The sequence below is a fragment of the Mustelus asterias genome, unplaced genomic scaffold, assembly GCF_964213995.1.
Source record: "Mustelus asterias unplaced genomic scaffold, sMusAst1.hap1.1 HAP1_SCAFFOLD_272, whole genome shotgun sequence".
Taxonomy (NCBI): domain Eukaryota; kingdom Metazoa; phylum Chordata; class Chondrichthyes; order Carcharhiniformes; family Triakidae; genus Mustelus; species Mustelus asterias.
In genome coordinates this window covers 545,957-567,181 of record NW_027590237.1, presented here as the reverse complement: position 1 = coordinate 567,181, position 21,225 = coordinate 545,957, and the positions used below count along the sequence as shown (strand labels likewise).

The window sequence follows — 21,225 nt, the reverse complement described above, 5'->3', positions numbered from 1 at the left end:
TCAGCTCTCAATCCTCATTCCACTATCCACAGCTCTTCCTCCCTCCTGTCCCCAGGGTATCAGTTCCTGGCCAAAGTGCCATGAACCAGTGAGTCTGCCCCTCACCTGAATACTGGTCATAACTCCATTGGCAAGTACAGACAGTTTTCCTGCCATTGTTTTCACTCCTTGTTTGAAATGGGTCATATCAGGTCCAGAGGAGAGCACGTTACTCACTGTGACACCATCTGGAAAACAGATAACTCCTATTAGAGGATATTGCTTGACAAAGCCAGCACAAAAATAAACATTCTGTGAGAATGTCACCAGGAGTATGGGGTGTGTGTGTCAGAGATAGATTATTCTCAGGAGTCAGCCATAGCTTCCCTCGTAGTTGGGTGGATAATTACACCCAGGCCTCGGGTCACTGTCTGTGTGGAGTTTGCACATTCTCCTCGTGTCTGCGTGGGTTTCCTCCGGGTGCTCCGGTTTCCTCCCACAGTCCAAAGATGTACAGGTTAGGTTGATTGGCCAGGTTAAAAATTGCCTCTTAGAGTCCTGAGATGCGTAGGTTAGAGGGATTAGCGGGTAAAAATATATGTGTGGGGGTAGGGCCTGGGTGGGATTGTGGTCGGTGCAGACTCGATGGGCTGAATGGCCTTCTGCACTGTAGGGTTTCTATGAACTCTCTCCACCTGCCTCTTCCGTGGCTCTCCCCCGCCTGGCTCCATGTAGCTGCTTATGCACAGTAGCAGCCACACCCTGTTAACTATGTTGGTTCCAAGGCCAAACCAGGTCAGCATAATGTGCAAACTGGTCGTAAAGGGGAATGTCAATTTCCTAACTACAATTTTTTTCCATGATGTGGAGATGCCGGTGTTGGACTGAGGTGGGCACAGTAAGAAGTCTCACAACACCAGGTTAAAGTCCAACAGGTTTATTTGGTATCATGAGCTTTCGGAGCACTGCTCCATCATCAGGTGAGTGAGTTTCTACAAAGATGCAAGAAAGCAGACAAGATCCCGAAAGGACTACAGATCATGAACCCATTCAAGTCGACCTACAACACAGACTACGCTGAGAGATTTTGCCGTCGCATCTCTCTCTCACTCCTCAACCACCTCATACACCAGCTCTACAGCAGAAGCTATAACCTGGAAACCAAGATAAAGTCCATATTCTCAACACTCACCTGATGAAGGAGAGGCACTCCGAAAGCTCGTGATACCAAATAAACTTGTTGAACTTTAACCTGGTGTTGTGAGACTTCTTACTATGCCCACCATTTTTTTCAACAGAAATACTGTCCTAACAGATGTAACAAAGAAAATGGTTTTCCCCTTACAGCTACTGAAAGTATCGCAGAACAGCTGTGAGAACAGCTAGAATGTTCATCAGCATGGACCCCAAAGCTGCTGATCATTTACTACAGCCAGGTACCATGACTTGTCAACCCACTGGGAACTGGCATACAAGACACAGAGTGGGACAAGACACAGAGTGGGGCCTGGCCAAACATAATCCACCTCCCACTGTCAGCAACTCTCACATTGTGTACACCTTCCTGGGTCCCTCACACACAATCTATATCCCCAAATCCACTCCTTTACATTTGTACATACAGAAAAATGTACCTATGAATTAGAAGCTGGACTCAGCCACTCGAGCCTGCTCCAACCATTCAATGAGATCATGGCTGATCTATTTGCAACTTTAACCCCACATTTCTGCCTACCCGTGATAACCTTTCACCACCCCCCTTGTTAATCAAGAATCTATTTCGTTCAGCCTTAAAAATATTCCAAGACTCTGGTACCACTGCCTTTTGGGGAAGGGAGTTCCGGAGACTCGTGACCCCGAAAGAAAGAAATTCTCCTCATCTTTGTCTTAAATGAGTGACCCCTTGCTTTTAAACAGTGACCCCTAATTCTAGATTCTCCCAAAAGAGGAAACAACCTCTCCACATCCACCCTGCAGGACCCCTCAGGATCTTATAAGGTTTCAATCAAATCATTTCTTAACTCTTCTAAACCTCTCCAACCTTTCCTCATAAAATGGGCAGACTTCCCATTCCTGGTGAAAGTCTGGTAAATTTTCTCTGAACTACTTCTAACACATTAACAGCTTTCCTTAAATAAGTAACACTGTACACAATACCCAGCTGTGGTCTCACCAATGTCCTAAACAACTGAAGGGCAATCTCCTTACCTTTGTATTCAATTCTTAGAAACCCTACAGTACAGAAAGAGGCCATTCGGCCCATCGAGTCTGCACCGACCACAATCCCACCCAGGCCCTACCCCCATATCCCTACATATTTACCCACTAATCCCTCTAACCTACGCATCCCAGGACACTAAGGGGCAATTTTAGCATGGCCAATCAACCTAACCCGCACATCTTTGGACTGTGGGAGGAAACTGGAGCACCCGGAGGAAACCCACGCAGACACGAGGAGAATGTGCAAACTCCACACAGACAGTGACCCAAGCCAGGAATCGAACCCAGGTCCCTGGAGCTGTGAAGCAGCAGTGCTAACCACTGTGCTACCGTGCCACCCATTCCCCTTGCAATAAATGATAACATTCTTTTATCCTCTATTTCTTTCTCCCTCGTGTGTTTATTCAGCTTCCTTTTAAATGCCTCTACACTGTTCACCTTAATCACTCCCTGTGTTAACGGGTTCCACATCCTCACCACCCTCTGGGTAAACAAGATTCTCCTGAATTCCCTATGTATTATTTGTCATCTTATGAACATAACAATAAGAAACAGGAGCAGGAACAGAGCACACAGCCTATTGCATCTACTCCGCAATTTAATATGATCTTGGCTGACCCTGCCTGGGCTTCAATTCCACTTTCCCACCCATTCTTTGATTCCCTGAGACACGAAAAATCTGACTATCTCAGCCTTTAATATATTCATCGATGGAGCATCCACAACCCTCTGGGATAGAAATCATAGAAACCCTACAGTGCAGAAGGAGGCCATTCGGCCCATCGAGTCTGCACCAACCACAATCCCACCCAGGCCCTACCCCCACATATTTTACCCGCTAATCTCTCTAACCTACGCATCCCAGGACTCTAAGGGGCAATTTTTTTTTTTAAACCTGGCCAATCAACCTAACCCGCACATCTTTGGACTGTGGGAGGAAACCGGAGCACCCGGAGGAAACCCACGCAGACACGAGGAGAATGTGCAAACTCCACACAGACAGTGACCCGAGCCGGGAATCGAACCCGGAACCCTGGAGCTGTGAAGCAGCAGTGCTAACCACTGTGCTACCGTGCCGCCCACCTGAAGAAGGAGCAAGACTCCGAAAGCTTGTGCTACCAAATAAACCTGTTGGACTTTAACCTGGTGTTGTAAGACTTCTTACTGGGGAATCTAGAACATGGGGTCAACCCCTCAACCCTTTGGAATCTTATAAGCAAAATACTGCAGATGCTGGAAATCAAATAAAAAGACAGTGACCTGAGCCGGGAATCGAACCCGGAACCCTGGAGCTGTGAAGCAGCAGTGCTAACCACTGTGCTACCGTGCCGCCCACCTGAAGAAGGAGCGAGACTCCGAAAGCTTGTGCTATCAAATAAACCTGTTGGACTTTAACCTGGTGTTGTAAGACTTCTTACTGGGGAATCTAGAACATGGGGTCAACCCCTCAACCCTTTGGAATCTTATAAGCAAAATACTGCAGATGCTGGAAATCAAATAAAAAGAAAATGGTGGATAAACTCAGCAGATTTGGCAGAATTGTGGAGAGAGAAACAGTGTTAACATTTTGCATCCAAAGAAAGGTAGAAATGTGCAGAAGTATATAGTTGGAGTAGAGGAGCTAGGATAGGTCTGGGCAAAGGGGATTATGGTCAAATTTGTCCTTGACACAAGACAAAGGGGAGTGTTAATGGTGCCATTGAGGGATGAGGAGTGCTAATGGTGGCAAAAGGTGAGATAGCAGAATGTGCAAGTGAACAGCCAGGGAAAGATGCCAAGTAGGGAAGGGGTGGGGTTGTGTTGAGACAGGCCAGGGAGGTGGGGGGGCGGGAGGGGGTGTAATTTAAGATGGAGGCAAAAGTTTACGGTTTAAAGTTGTTGAACTCAATGTTAAGTCCAGAAGGCTGTAAAGTGCCTAATGAGAAAATAAGGTGCTGTCCCTCCAGTTTGTGTTGGCCTTTGCTGAAGCAATGCAGCAGGCTGAGGATGGACATGTGGGCATGAGAGCAGGGTGGCAAGCTGAAATGGCATGCAACAGGAAGGTTGAGTCATGCTTGTAGACTGAGTGAAGGTGTTCTGCAAAGCGGTCACGCAGTCTGCGTTTAGTTTTCCCTATGTAGAGGAGCCCACATTGGGCGCAGTGAATACAGTCGACCAAGTTAAATGCTATTTCACCCAAAAGGCCTTGAACAGTGAGGAGATAAAGGGCAGACAGGTGTTGCACCTTCTATAATTCCATGGAGAAGGTGCATTGGGATGGGGATGAAGTGTTTGGGGTGATGGAAGAGTGGACCAGGGTGTCGCAGAGGGAGTGGTCCCTGCACAATACTGACAGGGGGCTGAGGGGAAGATGTGATCAGTGGTATCATAGAAACATAGAAAAACTACAGCACAAAACAGGCCCTTCGGCCCCACAAGTTGTGCCGAACATATCCCTACCTTCTCGGCCTACCTATAACCCTCCATCCTATTAAGTCCCATGTACTCATCCAGGAGTCTCTTAAAAGACCCTATTGAGTTTGCCTCCACTACCACTAACGGCAGCCGATCATCATGCTGGAGTTGGTGGAAATGGCAGAAGATGATCCCTTGAATGATGAGGCTGGTGGGGTGAAAAGTGAGGTCAGGAAGGATCCTGTCTTGTTTTTTGAGAGGGGAAGGAGTGAGGACAGAGGCACAAGAGATGGGCTGGATACAGTTGAGGAAAAAGGCAGACGTATCCAACATGCAGTTTTTGAAGAGGAAGCAGAGAAACTGGGAGAATGGGATGGAGTCCTTACAGGGAGTATAACTACTCCATCCAAGACATCTCTTTTGGAAATCCAAGTATGCTGGTCCTCCTTTATCTATCCTGCAATTTATATCCTCAAAAATGTTCATAGAACCCCTATAGTGCAGAAGGAGGCCATTTGACCCATTGAGTCTACATGGATTTTCCAAAAGAACATCTTACTCAGATTCACTGCGCGCCCCTCACCACCCCCACCCACCCCCCCAGCTCTATCCCCTTACTCCCGTATATTACATTTCATACATTTACTATGGCTAATCCACCTAATCTACACATCTTTGAACAATAAAATTGACACCATTTTTTCCTTTAAACCGTGTTGACATGTCTGACCATATTTCAATTTTCTAAATTCATTCTCAAGACTTCCTGAATAATAGCTTCCATTGACTGATGTCAGACTAATTGTTTTCTCTCTCTCCTTCTGTGAATAGCGCTGTTACATGTGCTAACTTCCAATCTGCATCAACTGTTCTATAATCTAGGCAATACTAGAAAATCAGTGCCAGTGATCTACTCTCTCTGCAGCTGTCTCTTTTAGAACCCAAGGGTGTGGTTATCAAGTCTTGGGGATTTGTCAGATTTTAGACCATTAAGTTTCTCCAAAACTTTTCTCTGCTGATGTTAAATTTCTTCACTCAGATTAGACCCAGATTAACCATGCTAAATTTCTCCTTTGTGGTCAGAAGAGGTGCAGGTTTGGTGGATTGGCCATGATCAATACAGGTAGGATAAGGAGTGGGTCTAGGTAGAGTGTTCTTTCAGAGGGTCGGTACAGACTTGATGGGCCGAATGGCCTCTACACTTTAGGGATTCTACGGATTCTGAGATGGATCTTTCTTGCCGAATTTTTGTTTTTCAATGGAATGTATTTTTGTTGGACATTTTGAATTGTTCCTTTAAATGTTTCTCACCATTTACCACCATACCTTTTAGTTTATTTACCCTATCAATTGTAGCCAGTTCTCTCCTCATGCCTATCTAATTAGCTTTTTACAAGTTTTAAGAGTCTGGTTCGGGGCTGGAATATATTGCTTTCAAACCTAAAATGGAATTCAATTGCATTATGATCACTCTTTCCAAATGGATCTTTTGCTAATTAAACTTGCCTCATTACACAATACTAGATCTAAAAATGTTTTATCTCTTGTTGGCCCCACACTGAGTTGAGAGTTGCACTGGGTTTTTTGGAGGGGCGGTTAGCACTATAAACTACTCCCATCCCACCAGACCCCTGTTATTCCTAATCTCCGCCCATAACAATTCTATTTACTGATCTTCTGAGCCAAGATCATTTCGCACTAATATCCTGTCATCCTTTACTACCCCACGTCTTTTGTCATTTTGGCTGCCTTTCCAAAATGTTGGGTACTCTGGATTATTTAGTTCCCAACCTCGGTCACCTTATAATGATATTTTTTGTGATGACAATTAGATATACACCATCTATCTTCTTTGTGCCACTAGTTCATCTACTTTAATGCGAATGATTCATGCATTCAGATAAGGAGCCTTTCATTCTTTTTTGACGACTATTCCCTGCCTGTATCTTACTCACTGTTGCACAATCACTGGATGGCACAGTGGTTCACACTGCTGCCGCACAGCACCAGGGACCTTGGCTCAATTCCGGCTTTGGGTGACTGTCTGTGTGGAGTTTGCATGTCCTCCGTGCCTGCTTGGGTTTCTTCTGGGTACTCCGGTTTCCTCCCACAGTCCAAAGACATGCAGGTTAGATCCCTGGTGCTGAGTGTGCTAACCACTGTGCCGCGCCGAGAGATTAATTCCAGGATCTGTCAGTTGAGATGGTCAGCTTGACCGGGCATCATTTAAAAACCAGAGACTCACTCATTCCCAACTTCATATTCAAGGCCAATATTCCTACTTCCATCAAAACCAGCAGCCAGCACAGCCAGACTGGACCTGAACAGTGGGGCCTCACACCCGCTTTTGCAAACCCTAGCTCATCAAACCCAACTTCTCCTTCAGTTCTGGATGCCACCTCACCCATCTTTCCACAGCCTCAATTTTCTTTCTCTAGCAGAGACCCACTCACTAAAAAGTCTCTTTCCGCAATAACTGTTGACTCTGCCATTGACCTTATTCACCTATTAAATTTCCTTCCCTATACCAAAGTGAAAATAATATATAAACTCTTGCTAAGAGTTTGCTCTTGCTAAGAATCTCTTGCTAAGAATAGGAGAAGTAGGGTGGTGGGGGCCTGGAATGCGCTGCCGGGCAAGGTGGTGGAGGCGGACACACTGGGAACGTTTAAGACTTATCTAGACAGCCATATGAACGGAGTGGGAATGGAGGGATACAAAAGAATGGTCCAGTTTGGACCAGGGAGCGGCGCGGGCTTGGAGGGCCGAAGGGCCTGTTCCTGTGCTGTATTGTTCTTTGTTTGTTCTCTTTGTTCTTTGAGAGAATAGAGGGATATGGACTGAATAATAAGTTTAGTTAGGGCATCATGATTGGCACAGGTTTGGAGGGTCGAAGGGCCTGTTCCTATGCTGTACTTTTCTTTGTTCTTAATCTCTAATGTCAATTGTGCAGAATTCCAAAATGCTTCATTCTCCTAACCATTCAATCTCCAGCCCTAGTCTATTGCCCTCCGCAAGGAATAAGCTCACTCTCCCTCTGCTCGAAAGGCTTCCTGTCCTGCGCACTGTTCCATTATCTTGCACCTTATTGTCTTTAGAACCTTAGTCAAATTCTCTCCAGCTCCTTTTGAAAGGATTTAATTTTCTCAGTATTTATTTAGCTGAGGGCCCAGCATACCCTGCTCTAGGCATGACATTCTCTACTTCCACCTGCTTCACATTTGTGACCATCTGAAGACACAACATCAGCTTCATATTGACATGAATGCCACTGTCCTCTCACCACACTTGCATGCTACTACGTTGAACATGGCTTGTGGGACACACAGATAAGCCTCAACGTCCTTCAGTAAACACTCCAAAGATCAAAGGTATCAATTATGTACCAACCACAATTTCCATCTCCTTGCCACTCACCATCCCTAGCCATCCACACCCAGGCCACTGCCTGAAGCTGAATCAGACTGTTTGGTGCTAGATGAGCTTCTGACCACATATCTGCTCCATCACCAAGACCATCTACTTCTGTCTCCAGCTCATCTGAAACATTGGTAACCTCGAGACTCCTCTATTGCAACACATTTCCTGTTGATCTCTCACGTTGGAATCACTGAAGAATTTAATCATAAAAAAGCTACAGTACAGAAAGAGACCACTCGGCCTATCAAGTCTGCACCCACTCTCCACCCTAGCTCTTCCCTCCACCTTATTCCCTACATCCCGCACATTTACCATGGTCAATCCACCTAAGCCACACATCTTTGGACTGTGGGAGGAAACTGGAGCAAACGGAGGAAATCCATGCAAGGGAGAACGCGCAAACTCCACACAGGCAGACACCCAAGGCCGGAATTGAACCCAGATCCCTGGTGCTATGAGTTTAAGTTTATTTATTAGTGTCAAAATTAGGCTTACATTAACACTGCAATAAAGCCACTGTGAAAACCCCTTGTAGTCACCACATTCTGGAGCCTGTTCGGGTATACGGAGGGAGAATTTAGCATAGCCAATGCACCTAACCAGCACATCTTTCGTACTGTGGGAGGAGGAAACCCACGCAGACCATGGAGAGAACATGCAGACTCCGCACAGACAGTGACCCAAGCTGGGAATCGAATCTGGGTCCCTGGAACTGTGAGGCGGCAGTGCTAACCACTGTGCCACCGTGCCACATCCAGCTATTATTTCCAGGCTCAGTTTCTGAACTTCCTTCCTCAGAACCCAGCTCTGGGGTCTAGCTTGGAGCCATTCCACTGGGGTCTCTGTTTTTCTTGAATCTCCAACAGGCACCTTGGTACAGGTTTTACCAGTAAGCCATCTTACCACTGGTTCCATATAGACACTCACCTGCTGAGTCTATTCTGCCATCACCAAAGAGGTCTGAGGAGCTGATGGAGGAGGTTGCAGACAATCGATCCAGCCTGGCCCTAGCTTCATACTGAGACATGATTGGAGTGAGGGTGTGGGTGGGGAAGAAGAGAGCAGAGGTCAGGTGGTAAAAAATTAAAGGCTGCAACAACCAATCAGGATACAAGGGTTTCAGGAAGCCCTCATTGGGCTCATATATAGGCCATCTCCTCCCACCTTACCCTAGAGAGCTGCACCAGTCATGCCGAGTACTAACCTCTGCCCGATCCTCTTTCCCAAAGAACATGTCTGAAGAAATGGCCTTGGCATTGCCAAATTTCTGCTGAGCCTCCTTTGGTTCAGGAGGAACAACACTGTCTAATTTCCATCGACTTGCTGGCCTGTAACCAAAAGGCAATCAGAGGAAATGAGATTGGGCAGTATTCAAAATAAACACAAACACGCAGATGACAGGAGGGGGGGTTAGTGAGGACACACACACACATACAGGTTGGCAAGGGTTACGCAATTCTAACCGCTCAGTTGCTGGCTGACTGCTCGAGATGTTGATGTCAAATTCCTTGGGCTGCTCCCTCCCTGGTATCAAGCCATGTCCACTATCCATCTGCCAGTGTGGGCCGAAACTCTCACCCACTGCAAAGGGGTTATCCCGATACCTGTGGATAAGACACATCAGAGTCAATGGTCAGCTTTAATGGTTTATCGAGTCTACCTCTTACACAGGGTCCATGGCAGTCTACAAGTCCCAGAATCCCACCAAGACAAGTTAGTAAATCTGGGAATATGTGGTCTTGGCACTGGATAAAATGACTATTATCATAAGAACAAAATTGATGGATATTGGCCATTCTTACCCAATCTGGACAAACCCACCACATAATTGACTCTCTCTCTGATACTCTTCCCTCAATACCATCCCCTATCACCACTGTTCCCTCTGAGGCTCTCCCCTCAGTCCTACCCCCCCCATTCCCTCTCTCTAATGACTCTCCCCTCAGTCCCATCCCCCATGTTCCCTCAGTCTGACACTCTCCCCTCAGTCCCATCCCCCATGTTCCCTCAGTCTGACACTCTTCCCTCAGTCCCATCACCAGTTCCACTCTCTGACACTCTCCCCTCAGTCCCATCCCCCATCACCCCTGTTCCCTCTTTCTGAGGCTGTCCCCTCAGTCCTACCCCCCATTCCCTCTCTCTGAACGACTCTCCCCACAGTCCCATTCCTTGTCACTGGCTCCCTCTCTCTGACACTCTCCCCTCAGTCCCATCTCCCCTGTTCCTCTCTCTGACAGATTCTCCCTCAGTCCCAACCCCCATGTCCCCTCACTCTGACAGACTCTCTTCTCAATCTCATCCCCTGTTGCTTCCCCAGAGTACTGCGGTGTTTACTTTTTCCATATATGTTTCAATTTTTTCCAAAAATTGTTTAGAATTAGAAGTTCCCCCCACTGGTCGGCCATACTTTACCACAAGACTCCTTTGCAATGTTAAACCGGAAGTGGGCTGCTAAGGAGTCTGGGAAGGGTTTTTATTTTAACTTTAAAAGTCAGTTACCTGGGAGGTTCCCCCTCACTGTTCCACTGGAGCAAGCTGAGAGGGAGTGATTGGAGGCAGGAGTGCTGGTGAGAGATTGATTGAATTATTTATTTATTTAATTGGTCAGCTAATTTTTTTTTGGCCTTTACTTTTGTAGTAGTATTTTTCTTAAGTTTAAAGTGAAAACCGGAAGTGGGCTGCGAAGGAGTCTGGGAAGGGTTTTTTTTAAGCGCGCGAAGTATAAAAGGTAGGCTGCAGTATACAGCGGGCAGCGTCGGGAGCGGGCAGTGGAGTGCGTGGGAAGCAGAGTATGAGCTATAAGGGCTTTGGTTCACAGGGCTTAGGCAGATAGGGCGAGCAGGGGTGAGCTTAATTTGTTTTTGCTGTTTCTACCTGGTACTGGCAAGGTATCTAGAGGGGATGGGTGTGCAGGCAGTGCTATGTTCCTCTTGCACTATGTTTGAGGTGAGGGACGACAACAGTGTCCCTGCTGATTACATCTGTGGGAAGTGCACCCATCTGCAGCTCCTCCAAAACCGTGTTAAGGAACTGGAGCTAGAGTTGGATGAACTTAGGATCATTAGGGACGCAGAGGTGGCCATAGACAGAAGCTTTAGGGATACAGTTACTCCGAGGAATGAAAACAGATGGGTGACGGTGAGAGGGGCTGGGAGGAAGCAGTCAGTGCAGGGATCCCCGGTGGTCGTTCCCCTTAGCAACAAGTATTCCGCTTTGGATACGGTTGAGGGGGATGACATACCAGTGGTGAGCCGCAGTGAGAGGATCTCCAGCACTGTGTCTGTCTCTGTGGCTCGGGAGGTTAAGGGGCAGAGCAGGAGGGCAATAGTTATTGGGGACTCATTAGTTAGGGGGATAGATAGGAGGTTCTGTGGCAGCAAAAGAGACTCACGGATGGTATGTTGCCTACTGGATGCCAAGGTCCATGACGTCTCAGACCGTGCTTTCCAGATTCTGAAGGGGGAGGAGAAACAGTCACAAGTCGTGGTACACATTGGTACCAACGACATAGGTAAGAGAAGGGACGGGGATTTAAAGCAGGAATTTCGGGAGCTGGGCTGGAAGCTGAGAGCCAAGACAAAACATGTGGTCATCTCTAGTACGTTGCCGGTGCCACGTGATAGCGAGTTGAGGAACAGGGAGAGTGTGCAGTTAAACATGTGGTTGCAGGGATGGTGTAGGAGGGAGAGCTTCAGATACGTGGATAATTGGAACACATTCTGGGGAAGGTGGGACCTTTACAAACAGGACGGGGTGCACCTGAACCAGAGGGGCACCAATATCCTGGGAGGGAAATTTGATACGGCTCTTCAGGGGGGTTTAAACTAATTTGTCAGGGGAGTGGGAAAAGGAGTTGTAGTCCAGAAGTCAGTGAGGGTGGTGAGGTATTGGGGAAGGTATCAGGGTCAAGGGTGGGTACCGGTAGACAGGAAGGTGGGTTGAAGTGTGTCTACTTCAATGCAAGGAGCATCCGGAACAAGGTAGATGAACTTGGGGCGTGGATTGGTACTTGGGACTACGATGCTGTGGCCATTACGGAGACGTGGGTAGAACAAGGACAGGAATGGTTGTTGGACGTTCCGGGGTATAGATGTTTCACTAAGTGTAGGGAAGCTGGTAAAAGAGGTGGAGGAGTAGCATTGTTCATCAAGAATAGTTTAACGCCTGCGGAAAGGCACTTCGAGGGGGATCTGCACACTGAGGTAATATGGGCTGAGGTTAGAAAAAGGAAAGGAGCGGTCACGTTGTTAGGAGTTTACTATAGGCCCTTTTTTACGTTGTTAGGAGTTTACTATAGGCCCTTTTTTAAACGCCGCTGTTTAAAAAAGGAAGGAGACAAAAGGCGGGTAACTATAGGCCGGTCAGCTTAACGTCTGTCGTAGGGAAAATGCTGGAATCCATTATTAAAGAGGAGATAGCAGGGCATCTGGATAGAAATGGTTCGATCAATCAGACGCAGCATGGATTCATGAGGGGAAAGTCGTGCTTGACGAACATGTTGGATTTTTATGAAGATGTGACGAGGGCGGTTGATGGAGGAGAACCGGTGGATGCGGTGTTTTTGGATTTCCAAAAGGCGTTTGATAAGGTGTCCCATAAAAGGCTGCTGAAGAAGATTAGGGCACACGGAGTTGGGGGTAGTGTGTTAAAGTGGATTGGGGACTGGCTATCCGACAGGAAGCAAAGAGTCGGAATAAATGGGTGTTTTTCCGGTTGGAGGAAGGTAACTAGTGGTGTGCCGCAGGGATCGGTACTCGGGCCGCAACTATTTACCATTTATATAGATGATCTGGAGGAGGGGACGGAGTGTAGGGTAACGAAGTTTGCAGACGACACAAAGATAAGTGGAAAAGTGAATCGTGTGGAGGACGGAGAAGATCTGCAGAGAGATTTGGACAGGCTGAGTGAGTGGGCGAGGATATGGCAAATGGAGTATAACGTTGATAAATGCGAGGTTATACACTTTGGAGGAAATAATAACAAATGGGATTACTATCTCAATGGAAACAAATTAAAACATGCTACCGTGCAAAGGGACCTGGGGGTCCTTGTGCATGAGACGCAAAAGCCCAGTCTGCAGGTACAACAGGTGATCAAGAAGGCAAATGGGATGTTGGCCTATATTGCGAGGGGGATAGAATATAAAAGCAGGGATGTCTTGATGCACCTGTACAGGGCATTGGTGAGGCCGCAGCTGGAATACTGTGTGCAGTATTGGTCCCCTTATATGAGGAAGGATATATTGGCATTGGAGGGAGTGCAGAGAAGGTTCACCAGGTTGATACCGGAGATGAGGGGTTTGGATTATGAGGAGAGGCTGAGGAGATTGGGTTTGTACTCGTTGGAGTTTAGAAGGATGAGGGGGGATCTTATGGAGACTTATAAGATAATGCGGGGGCTGGATAGGGTGGAGGCGGAGAGATTCTTTCCACTTAGTAAGGAAGTTAAAACTAGAGGACACAGCCTCAAAATAAAGGGGGGTCGGTTTAAGACCGAGTTGAGGAGGAACTTCTTCTCCCAGAGGGTGGTGAATCTCTGGAATTCTCTGCCCACTGAGGTGGTGGAGGCTACCTCGCTGAATATGTTTAAAGCGCGGATGGATGGATTCCTGATCGGTAAGGGAATTAAGGGTTATGGGGATCAGGCGGGGAAGTGGTACTGATCCACGTCAGATCAGCCATGATCTTATTGAATGGCGGGGCAGGCTCGAGGTGCTAGATGGCCTACTCCTGCTCCTATTTCTTATGTTCTTATGTTCTAAATAGTAATAGAGATGTGGAGGAAGAAATTGCTAAGCAGATTATGGATATGTGTGGGGGTCACAGGGTAGTTGTCATGGGGGACTTTAACTTTCCAAATATTGATTGGAACCTTTGCAGGTCAAATAGTTCGGACGGGGCAGTTTTTGTGCAGTGTGTGCAGGAGGGTTTCCTGACACAATATGTGGATAGGCCGACAAGAGGTGAGGCCACATTGGATTTGGTACTGGGAAATGAACCGGGCCAAGTGTTAGATTTGGTTGTGGGAGAGCACTTTGGAGATAGTGACCACAATTCGGTGTCTTTTGTTATTGCAATGGAGAGGGATAGGGCCGTACGGCAGGGCAAGGTTTACAATTGGGGGAGAGGTAATTATGATGCGGTTAGGCAAGAATTAGGGGGCATAAGATGGGAACAGAAACTGTCAGGGAGAGGAACTAATGAAAAGTGGAACTTTTTCAAGGAACAAATACTGGGTGTCCTTGATAGGTATGTCCCTGTCAGGCAGGGAGGAAATGGCCGAGTGAGGGAACCATGGTTCACAAAAGAGGTGGAATGTCTTGTGAAAAGGAAGAGGGAAGCTTATGTAGGGATGAGGAAACAAGGTTCAGATGGCTCGATTGAGGGTTACAAGTTAGCAAGGAACGAGCTGAAAAAGGGGCTTAGGAGAGCTAGGAGGGGACATGAGAAGTCCTTGGCGGGTCGGATCAAGGAAAACCCCAAGGCTTTTTACTCTTATGTGAGGAATAAAAGAATGACCAGGGTGAGGTTAGGGCCAGTCAAGGACAGTAGTGGGAACTTGAGTATGGAGTCAGTAGAGATAGGCGAGGTGATGAATGAATACTTTTCTTCAGTGTTCACCAAGGAGAGGGGCCATGTTTTTGAGGAAGAGAAGGTGTTACAGGCTAATAGGCTGGAGGAAATAGATGTTCGGAGGGAGGATGTCCTGGCAGTTTTGAATAAACTGAAGGTCGATAAGTCCCCTGGGCCTTATGAAATATATCCCAGGATTCTTTGGGAGGCAAGGGATGAGATTGCAGAGCCTTTGGCTTTGATCTTTGGGTCCTCGCTGTCCACAGGGATAGTGCCAGAGGACTGGAGAATGGCGAATGTTGTTCCTCTGTTTCAGAAAGGGAATAGAAATGACCCTGGTAATTATAGACTGGTTAGTCTTACTTCGGTGGTTGGTAAATTGATGGAAAAGGTCCTTAGGGATGGGATTTGCAACCATTAGATGCGGATTAATCCGGGATAGTCAGCACGGATTTGTGAAGGGCAAGTCGTGCCTCACAAATTTGATTGAATTTTTTGAGGAGGTAACTAAGTGTGTTGATGAAGGTAGGGCAGTTGATGTCATATACATGGATTTTAGTAAGGCGTTTGATAAGGTCCCCCATGGTCGGCTTATGATGAAAGTAAGGAGGTGTGGGATAGAGGGAAAGTTGGCCGATTGGATAGGTAACTGGCTATCTGATCTGGGTTTATGTCACACTATTTCACATAAATATTTCTGCTTTTTTCCTCCTGAGTCTTTATCATGCGATCCTAGAATCAGAATTTATGTCACACTATTTGTAACTCCCACAGTTGCGTGGACCTGCAGAGTTTCACTGGCTGTCTTGTCTGGAGACAATACACATCTTTTTAGCCTGTCTTGATGCTCTCCCCACTCCCATTGTTTTGTTTCTTAAAGACTGGATTAGTTGTAAGTATTCGCATTCCAACCATTATTCATGTAAATTGAGTCTGTGTCTTATAAGTTCTGTTTGTGAACAGAATTCCCACTCACCTGAAGAAGGGGCTCAGAGCCTCGAAAGCTTGTGTGGCTTTTGCTACCAAATAAACCTGTTGGACTTTAACCTGGTGTTGTTAAACTTCTTACTGTATCTGATCGAAGACAGAGGGTGGTGGTGGATGGAAAATTTTCGGATTGGAGGCAGGTTGCTAGCGGAGTGCCGCAGGGATCAGTGCTTGGTCCTCTGCTCTTTGTGATTTTTATTAATGACTTGGAGGAGGGAGCTGAAGGGTGGATCAGTAAATTTGCTGATGACACCAAGATTGGTGGAGTAGTGGATGAGGTGGAGGGCTGTTGTAGGCTGCAAAGAGACATAGATAGGATGCAAAGCTGGGCTGAAAAATGGCAAATGGAGTTTAACCCTGATAAATTGTGTACAGTTTTGGTCACCTAGTTACAGGAAGGATGTAAATAAGATTGAAAGAGTGCAGAGAAGGTTCACAAGGATGTTGCCAGGACCTGAGAAGCTGAGTTACAGAGAGCGATTGAATAGGTTCGGACTTTATTCCCTGGAGCGTAGAAGATTGAGGGGAGATTTGATAGAGGTGTATAAGATTTTCATGGGTATAGATAGAGTGAATGCAAGCAGGCTTTTCCCGCTGAGGCTAGGGGAGAAAAAAACCAGAGGGCATGGGTTAAGGGTGAAAGGAGAAAGGTTTAAAGGGAATATTAGGAGGGGCTTCTTCATGCAGAGAGTGGTGGGAGTGTGGAATGAGCTGCCAGATAAAGTGGTAAATGCGGGGTCACTTTTAACATTTAAGAAAAACTTGGACGGGTTCATGGATGAGAGGGGTGTGGAGGGATACGGTCCAAGTGCAGGTCAGTGGGACTAGGCATAAAATGGTTCGGCACAGACAAGAAGGGCCAAAAGGCCTGTTTCTGAGCTGTAATTTTCTATGGTTCTAAATGTGAGGTGATTCATTTTGGTAGGACTAATTTAAATGTGGATTACAGGGTCAAAGGTAGGGTTCTGAAGACTGTGGAGGAACAGAGAGATCTTGGGGTCTATATTCACAGATCTCTAAAGGTTGCCACTCAAGTGGATAGAGCTGTGAAGAAGGCCTATAGTGTGTTAGCTTTTATTAACGGGGGTTGGAGTTTAAGAGCTGTGGGGTTATGCTGCAACTGTACAGGACCTTGGTGAGACCACATTTGGAATATTGTGTGCAGTTCTGGTCACCTCACTATAAGAAGGATGTGGAAGCGCTGGAAAGAGTGCAGAGGAGATTTACCAGGATGCTGCCTGGTTTGGAGGGTAGGTCTTATGAGGAAAGGTTGAGGGAGCTAGGGCTGTTCTCTCTGGAGCGGAGGAGGCTGAGGGGAGACTTAATAGAGGTTTATAAAATGATGAAGGGGATAGATAGAGTGAACGTTCAAAGACTATTTCCTCGGGTGGATGGAGCTATTCCAAGGGGGCATAACTATAGGGTTCGTGGTGGGAGATATAGGAAGGATATCAGAGGTAGGTTCTTTACGCAGAGAGTGGTTGGGGTGTGGAATGGACTGCCTGCAGTGATAGTGGAGTCAGACACTTTAGGAACATTTAAGCGGTTATTGGATAGGCACATGGAGCACACCAGGATGATAGGGAGTGGGATAGTTTGATCTTGTTTTCAGATAAAGCTCGGCACAACATCGTGGGCCGAAGGGCCTGTTCTGTGCTGTACTGTTCTATGTTAAATCTTTTCTGTACCCTCTCCAAATCCTCCACATCCTTCTGGTAGTGTGGTGACCAGAATTGAACACTACGTTCCAAGTGCGGCCTAACGAAGGTTCTATAAATGAATTGCCAATTTTTAAACTCAATGTGACGACCAGAACTGCAGACAGTACTCCAGTTATGGCCTCAAAGTTCTATACAACAAGAATTCCAATAGAGTCGTCAAGCATGATTTCCCCTTTACAAATCCATGTTGATTTTGTCTGATTACTTGATAATGGACTCTAGCAACTTCCCCAGTCCTGACGTTAGCCTCACTGGTCTGTAGTTTCCTATCTTCTCTCTACCCCCCTTTTTGAATAGCGGGCTTACATTAGCTAGCCTCCAATCTGTAGGAGCCAGTCCAGAGTCCAAAGAATTTCAGAAAATGACCACCAATGGATCTACTATTTCCAGGGCTACTTCCTTAAGTACTCTGGGGTGAAGATTATCAGGACCTGGAGATTTAGCCACCTTCAATCCCATCTATTTTCCCAAAGCCAGATTCCACATCATCTGTGCTAATATCTTTCCTCAATATTGTATCAATATCTTCTTTAATCAACAATGCAACTCCACCACCTTTCCCTTTCTGTCTGTCCTTCCTAAATACTGAATAGCCCTCAATGTTTACTTCCCATCATTGGTCACCTTGAAGCCATGACTCCGTAATGTCAACTATACTATATCCCTTTACACCTATCTACACAACTAATTCATCCATTTTGTTTCGGATGCTCCAAGTGTTCAGGTAGAAAACCTTAAGGCAAGCCCTCTTAACCTTTCTTACCATGCTTTACTGTGCCTTTATCTATCTGACTTTGGCCCGTGATTTCTCTGCCTATCACTTTTCTTATTCTGTTTGCTGTCTTTCCTGTTGTTCTTGATTTCTCCTGCTCTGAATTCTTACATAGGTTCTCATCCCCCTACCATATTAGTTTAAATCCTCCACAACCATTCTTGCCAATACATAACTGCAGACCCTCATCTGTTACCAATCTAGTAAATCTCCACTGAATTGTACATTATACTCGGAGAGACCACCAGTGCCCTCACTGTAAACATTTATAAATATTACATTTTAGGATGAAGTGTAGTCTAGTCGGGCAGTTACATGTGTAGAATTACACAGAACACTCAGTCTGAAGCCTAATGGGTGTTTTATTAAACAAAATAAACATAATTTCCTTGCTTTTATAATCTAGGCCTCAAAATATAACGCATCTTTTTAAACAATCTTGTAACTATCAAGCTGCCAAATCTAGTCAGGTGTAGATCTCCTTGGGGAAATCACTGACATCTATTTTTTATTCATTCGTGGGACATGGGTGTCGCTGGCTGGCCAGCATTTATTGCCCATCCCCGGTACATGTTCTGTGGGTTTATCCACAAAGCTATGAGGGAGGGAATTCCAGGATTTTGACCCAGCCACACTAAAGGAACAGCAATATATTTTGAAATCAGGATGATGAATGGCTTGGAGGGAAACTTGGAGGGTGTTGCTGCCATGTATCTGCTGATTGTCCTTCTAGATGGAAGTCGTCATTGGTTTGGAAGGTGCTGACTAAGGCTCTTTGGTGAATTGCTGCAGTGCATCTTGTAGATAGTACACACTGCTGCTTTGGTGGTGGAGGGAGTGGATGTGGTGCCAATCAAGCGGGCTGCTTTGTCTTGGATGGTGTAGAGCTTCTTGAGTGTTGTTGGAGCTGCACCCATCCAGGCAAGTGGGGAGTATTCCATCATACCTTGTAGATGGTGGACATAAAAATGACCAAACAATTTTAGCATTAAGATAAAAGCAAATTAATGCGGATGCTGGCTCTGCCAGCTCTGACGAAGAGTCATTCAGACTGGGAAACATTAACTTTGGTCCCTCTCCACAGATACTGTCAGACTTGAGATTTTCCAGCATTTTCCGATTCTTGTTTTAAACTATTTGAGCATTGTCAACAAGAATTGACACAGTGCCACAGTCACAATGTACCATTTACAGATTGAAAGCGGAGCGAAGGCGACTCCTTGCAAGCTGTGCCCAGCATAGCTTCTAATTCTATCTTTTACTCTCGCTCTATGCTCCTAAAATCATAGAAATCATAGAAACCCTACAGTGCAGAAGGAGGCCATTCGGCCCATCAAGTCTGCACCGACCCCAATCCCACCCGGGCCCTACCCCCACATAAAACTTCATTTTAACTTTTTTAAACTCTCTAACAATGCTTTAATGCAATTTCTTACAGATTTAGCGATCCTTAGGACCCAGGAGACACCCGACCTGACTGACCTGGAATTGACCCGGAACAGCTGCTCATGTGTGAGCTGCAGCCCCAGAGCCAGGGATTCCCCCACAGTGGCTGCCACACAGCAGCAAAACGCCCCAGAAGCCTGGGCCTACACTCGGAGCATTGCTAGAGCCCAGGAAAAGGCCGCGGGAGCCAGGGCCTGCACTTTGCTGGTCCCCAACGACTAGACTGCATCCCTGAGGCTGGAGCCCTCTCCCCCCCCCCAGCCCCCAACCCCTCTGACCCGGACAGCTGCGACCTTCTGCAGGCTCCAAGCACTCCCTCCCCTCTCCCCTTCTACAGTCGCCCCACACTCCTAAAAATAAACTCTCACTGCCTAACAATCACTAACACTGCTCTTTTAAATTCAATTGCAGGTCTAAAGATACTCCGACCTCTGAAGGAAGAGCCTGAACTGGTAGTGAGCCAGTGGATCCCGATACACGGACTCATCCGCGACTGCGACCCCAGGGACATCATCCACTTCCCGGCCTTCGACCCGTCCACGCCGGAGCGTGGTCTGGATATCCACCAACCGGCAAAGCCAAAACGCAGCCCGACAGCGACCCGGAACGCCCAACTGTGCAGACCCACCTACAGACACAGGAACTGCAAGCAAGGCAACAAATCCTCCAGCCACACACCAACCACAGCGAAGAACCTCGTTGGACACAACTATACCCTTAACACCACAAACCACTCTCACCGTCTCCCAGGCTCGAAAGGCAGCAGTCACTGAAACATGGAAAACGTGCAGGCCTGCAGCTGAGAGTGATACAATATGGTCCCAAGGTCCCCTTTCCCAGCTTACTGATTGTAAATGTCCAAACTCTGGAAAACAAGCTAGACAAACTTAAAGCCAGACTCACTTTCCAAAGAGAACTGAGGGACTGCTGCGTGCTCTGTTTCACAGAGACCTGGCTCACTCCTGCTTCACCGGACAGTGCCCTACAACCAGAGAGCTTCTCAATCCATCAAATGGACCGTACAGCGGCCTCAGGCAAGGCTAGGGGAGGTGGGGTCTGGTTCCTAATCAACACCTCGTGGTGCCTAGACGTTACAACACTGGCAACTTTCTGCTCATGATGTGGAGATGCCGACGTTGGACTGGGGTGAACACGGTAAGAAGTCTCACAACACCAGGTTAAAGTCCAACAGGTTTATTTGGTAGCAAATATCATAAGCTTTCGGAGCACTGCTCCTTCGTCAGATGGAGTGGAAATGTGCTCTCAAACAGTGCAAACAGACAAAATCAAGTTACGGAATACTGATTAGAATGCGAATCCTACAGCCAGCCAGGTCTTAAAGGTACAGACAATGTGGGTGGAGGGAGCATTCAACACAGGTTAAAGAAATGTGTATTGTCTCCAGACAGAACAGCGAGTGAGATTCTACAAGCCCAGGAGGCAAGCTGTGGGGGTTACTGATAATGTGACATAAATCCAACATCCCGGTTTAGGCCGTCCTCATGTGTGCAGAACTTGGCTATCAGTTTCTGCTCAGCGACTCTGCGCTGTCGTGTGTCGTGAAGGCCGCCTTGGAGAACGCTTACCTGAAGATCCAAGGCTGAATGCCCGTGACTGCTGAAGTGCTCCCCCGCAGGAAGACAGTCTTGCCTGGTGATTGTCGAGCGGTGTTCATTCATCCGTTGTCGTACCGTCTGCATGGTTTCCCCAATGT

At 46.8% G+C, this 21,225-nt stretch overlaps 1 protein-coding gene across 7 annotated transcripts in view; it reads right to left on the bottom strand.

Annotated features, from left to right (window-relative positions):
* LOC144486024 (ADP-ribosylation factor GTPase-activating protein 2-like) overlaps positions 1-21,225 on the bottom strand; it is a 52,805-nt gene that overhangs the window by 3,587 nt on the left and 27,993 nt on the right. For 5 of the 7 annotated variants that reach the window (XM_078204131.1, XM_078204128.1, XM_078204129.1 and 2 more), the window contains 4 exons: positions 9,477-9,617; positions 9,218-9,341; positions 8,941-9,031; positions 106-227 (listed from right to left, as the gene is read on the bottom strand). In XM_078204131.1, coding sequence (XP_078060257.1) covers positions 106-227; positions 8,941-9,031; positions 9,218-9,341; positions 9,477-9,617 — 478 coding nt within the window. The remainder of the gene's footprint in view (positions 1-105; positions 228-8,940; positions 9,032-9,217; positions 9,342-9,476; positions 9,618-21,225) is intronic. The other 2 variants (XM_078204132.1, XM_078204134.1) reach the window with 1 other exon arrangement.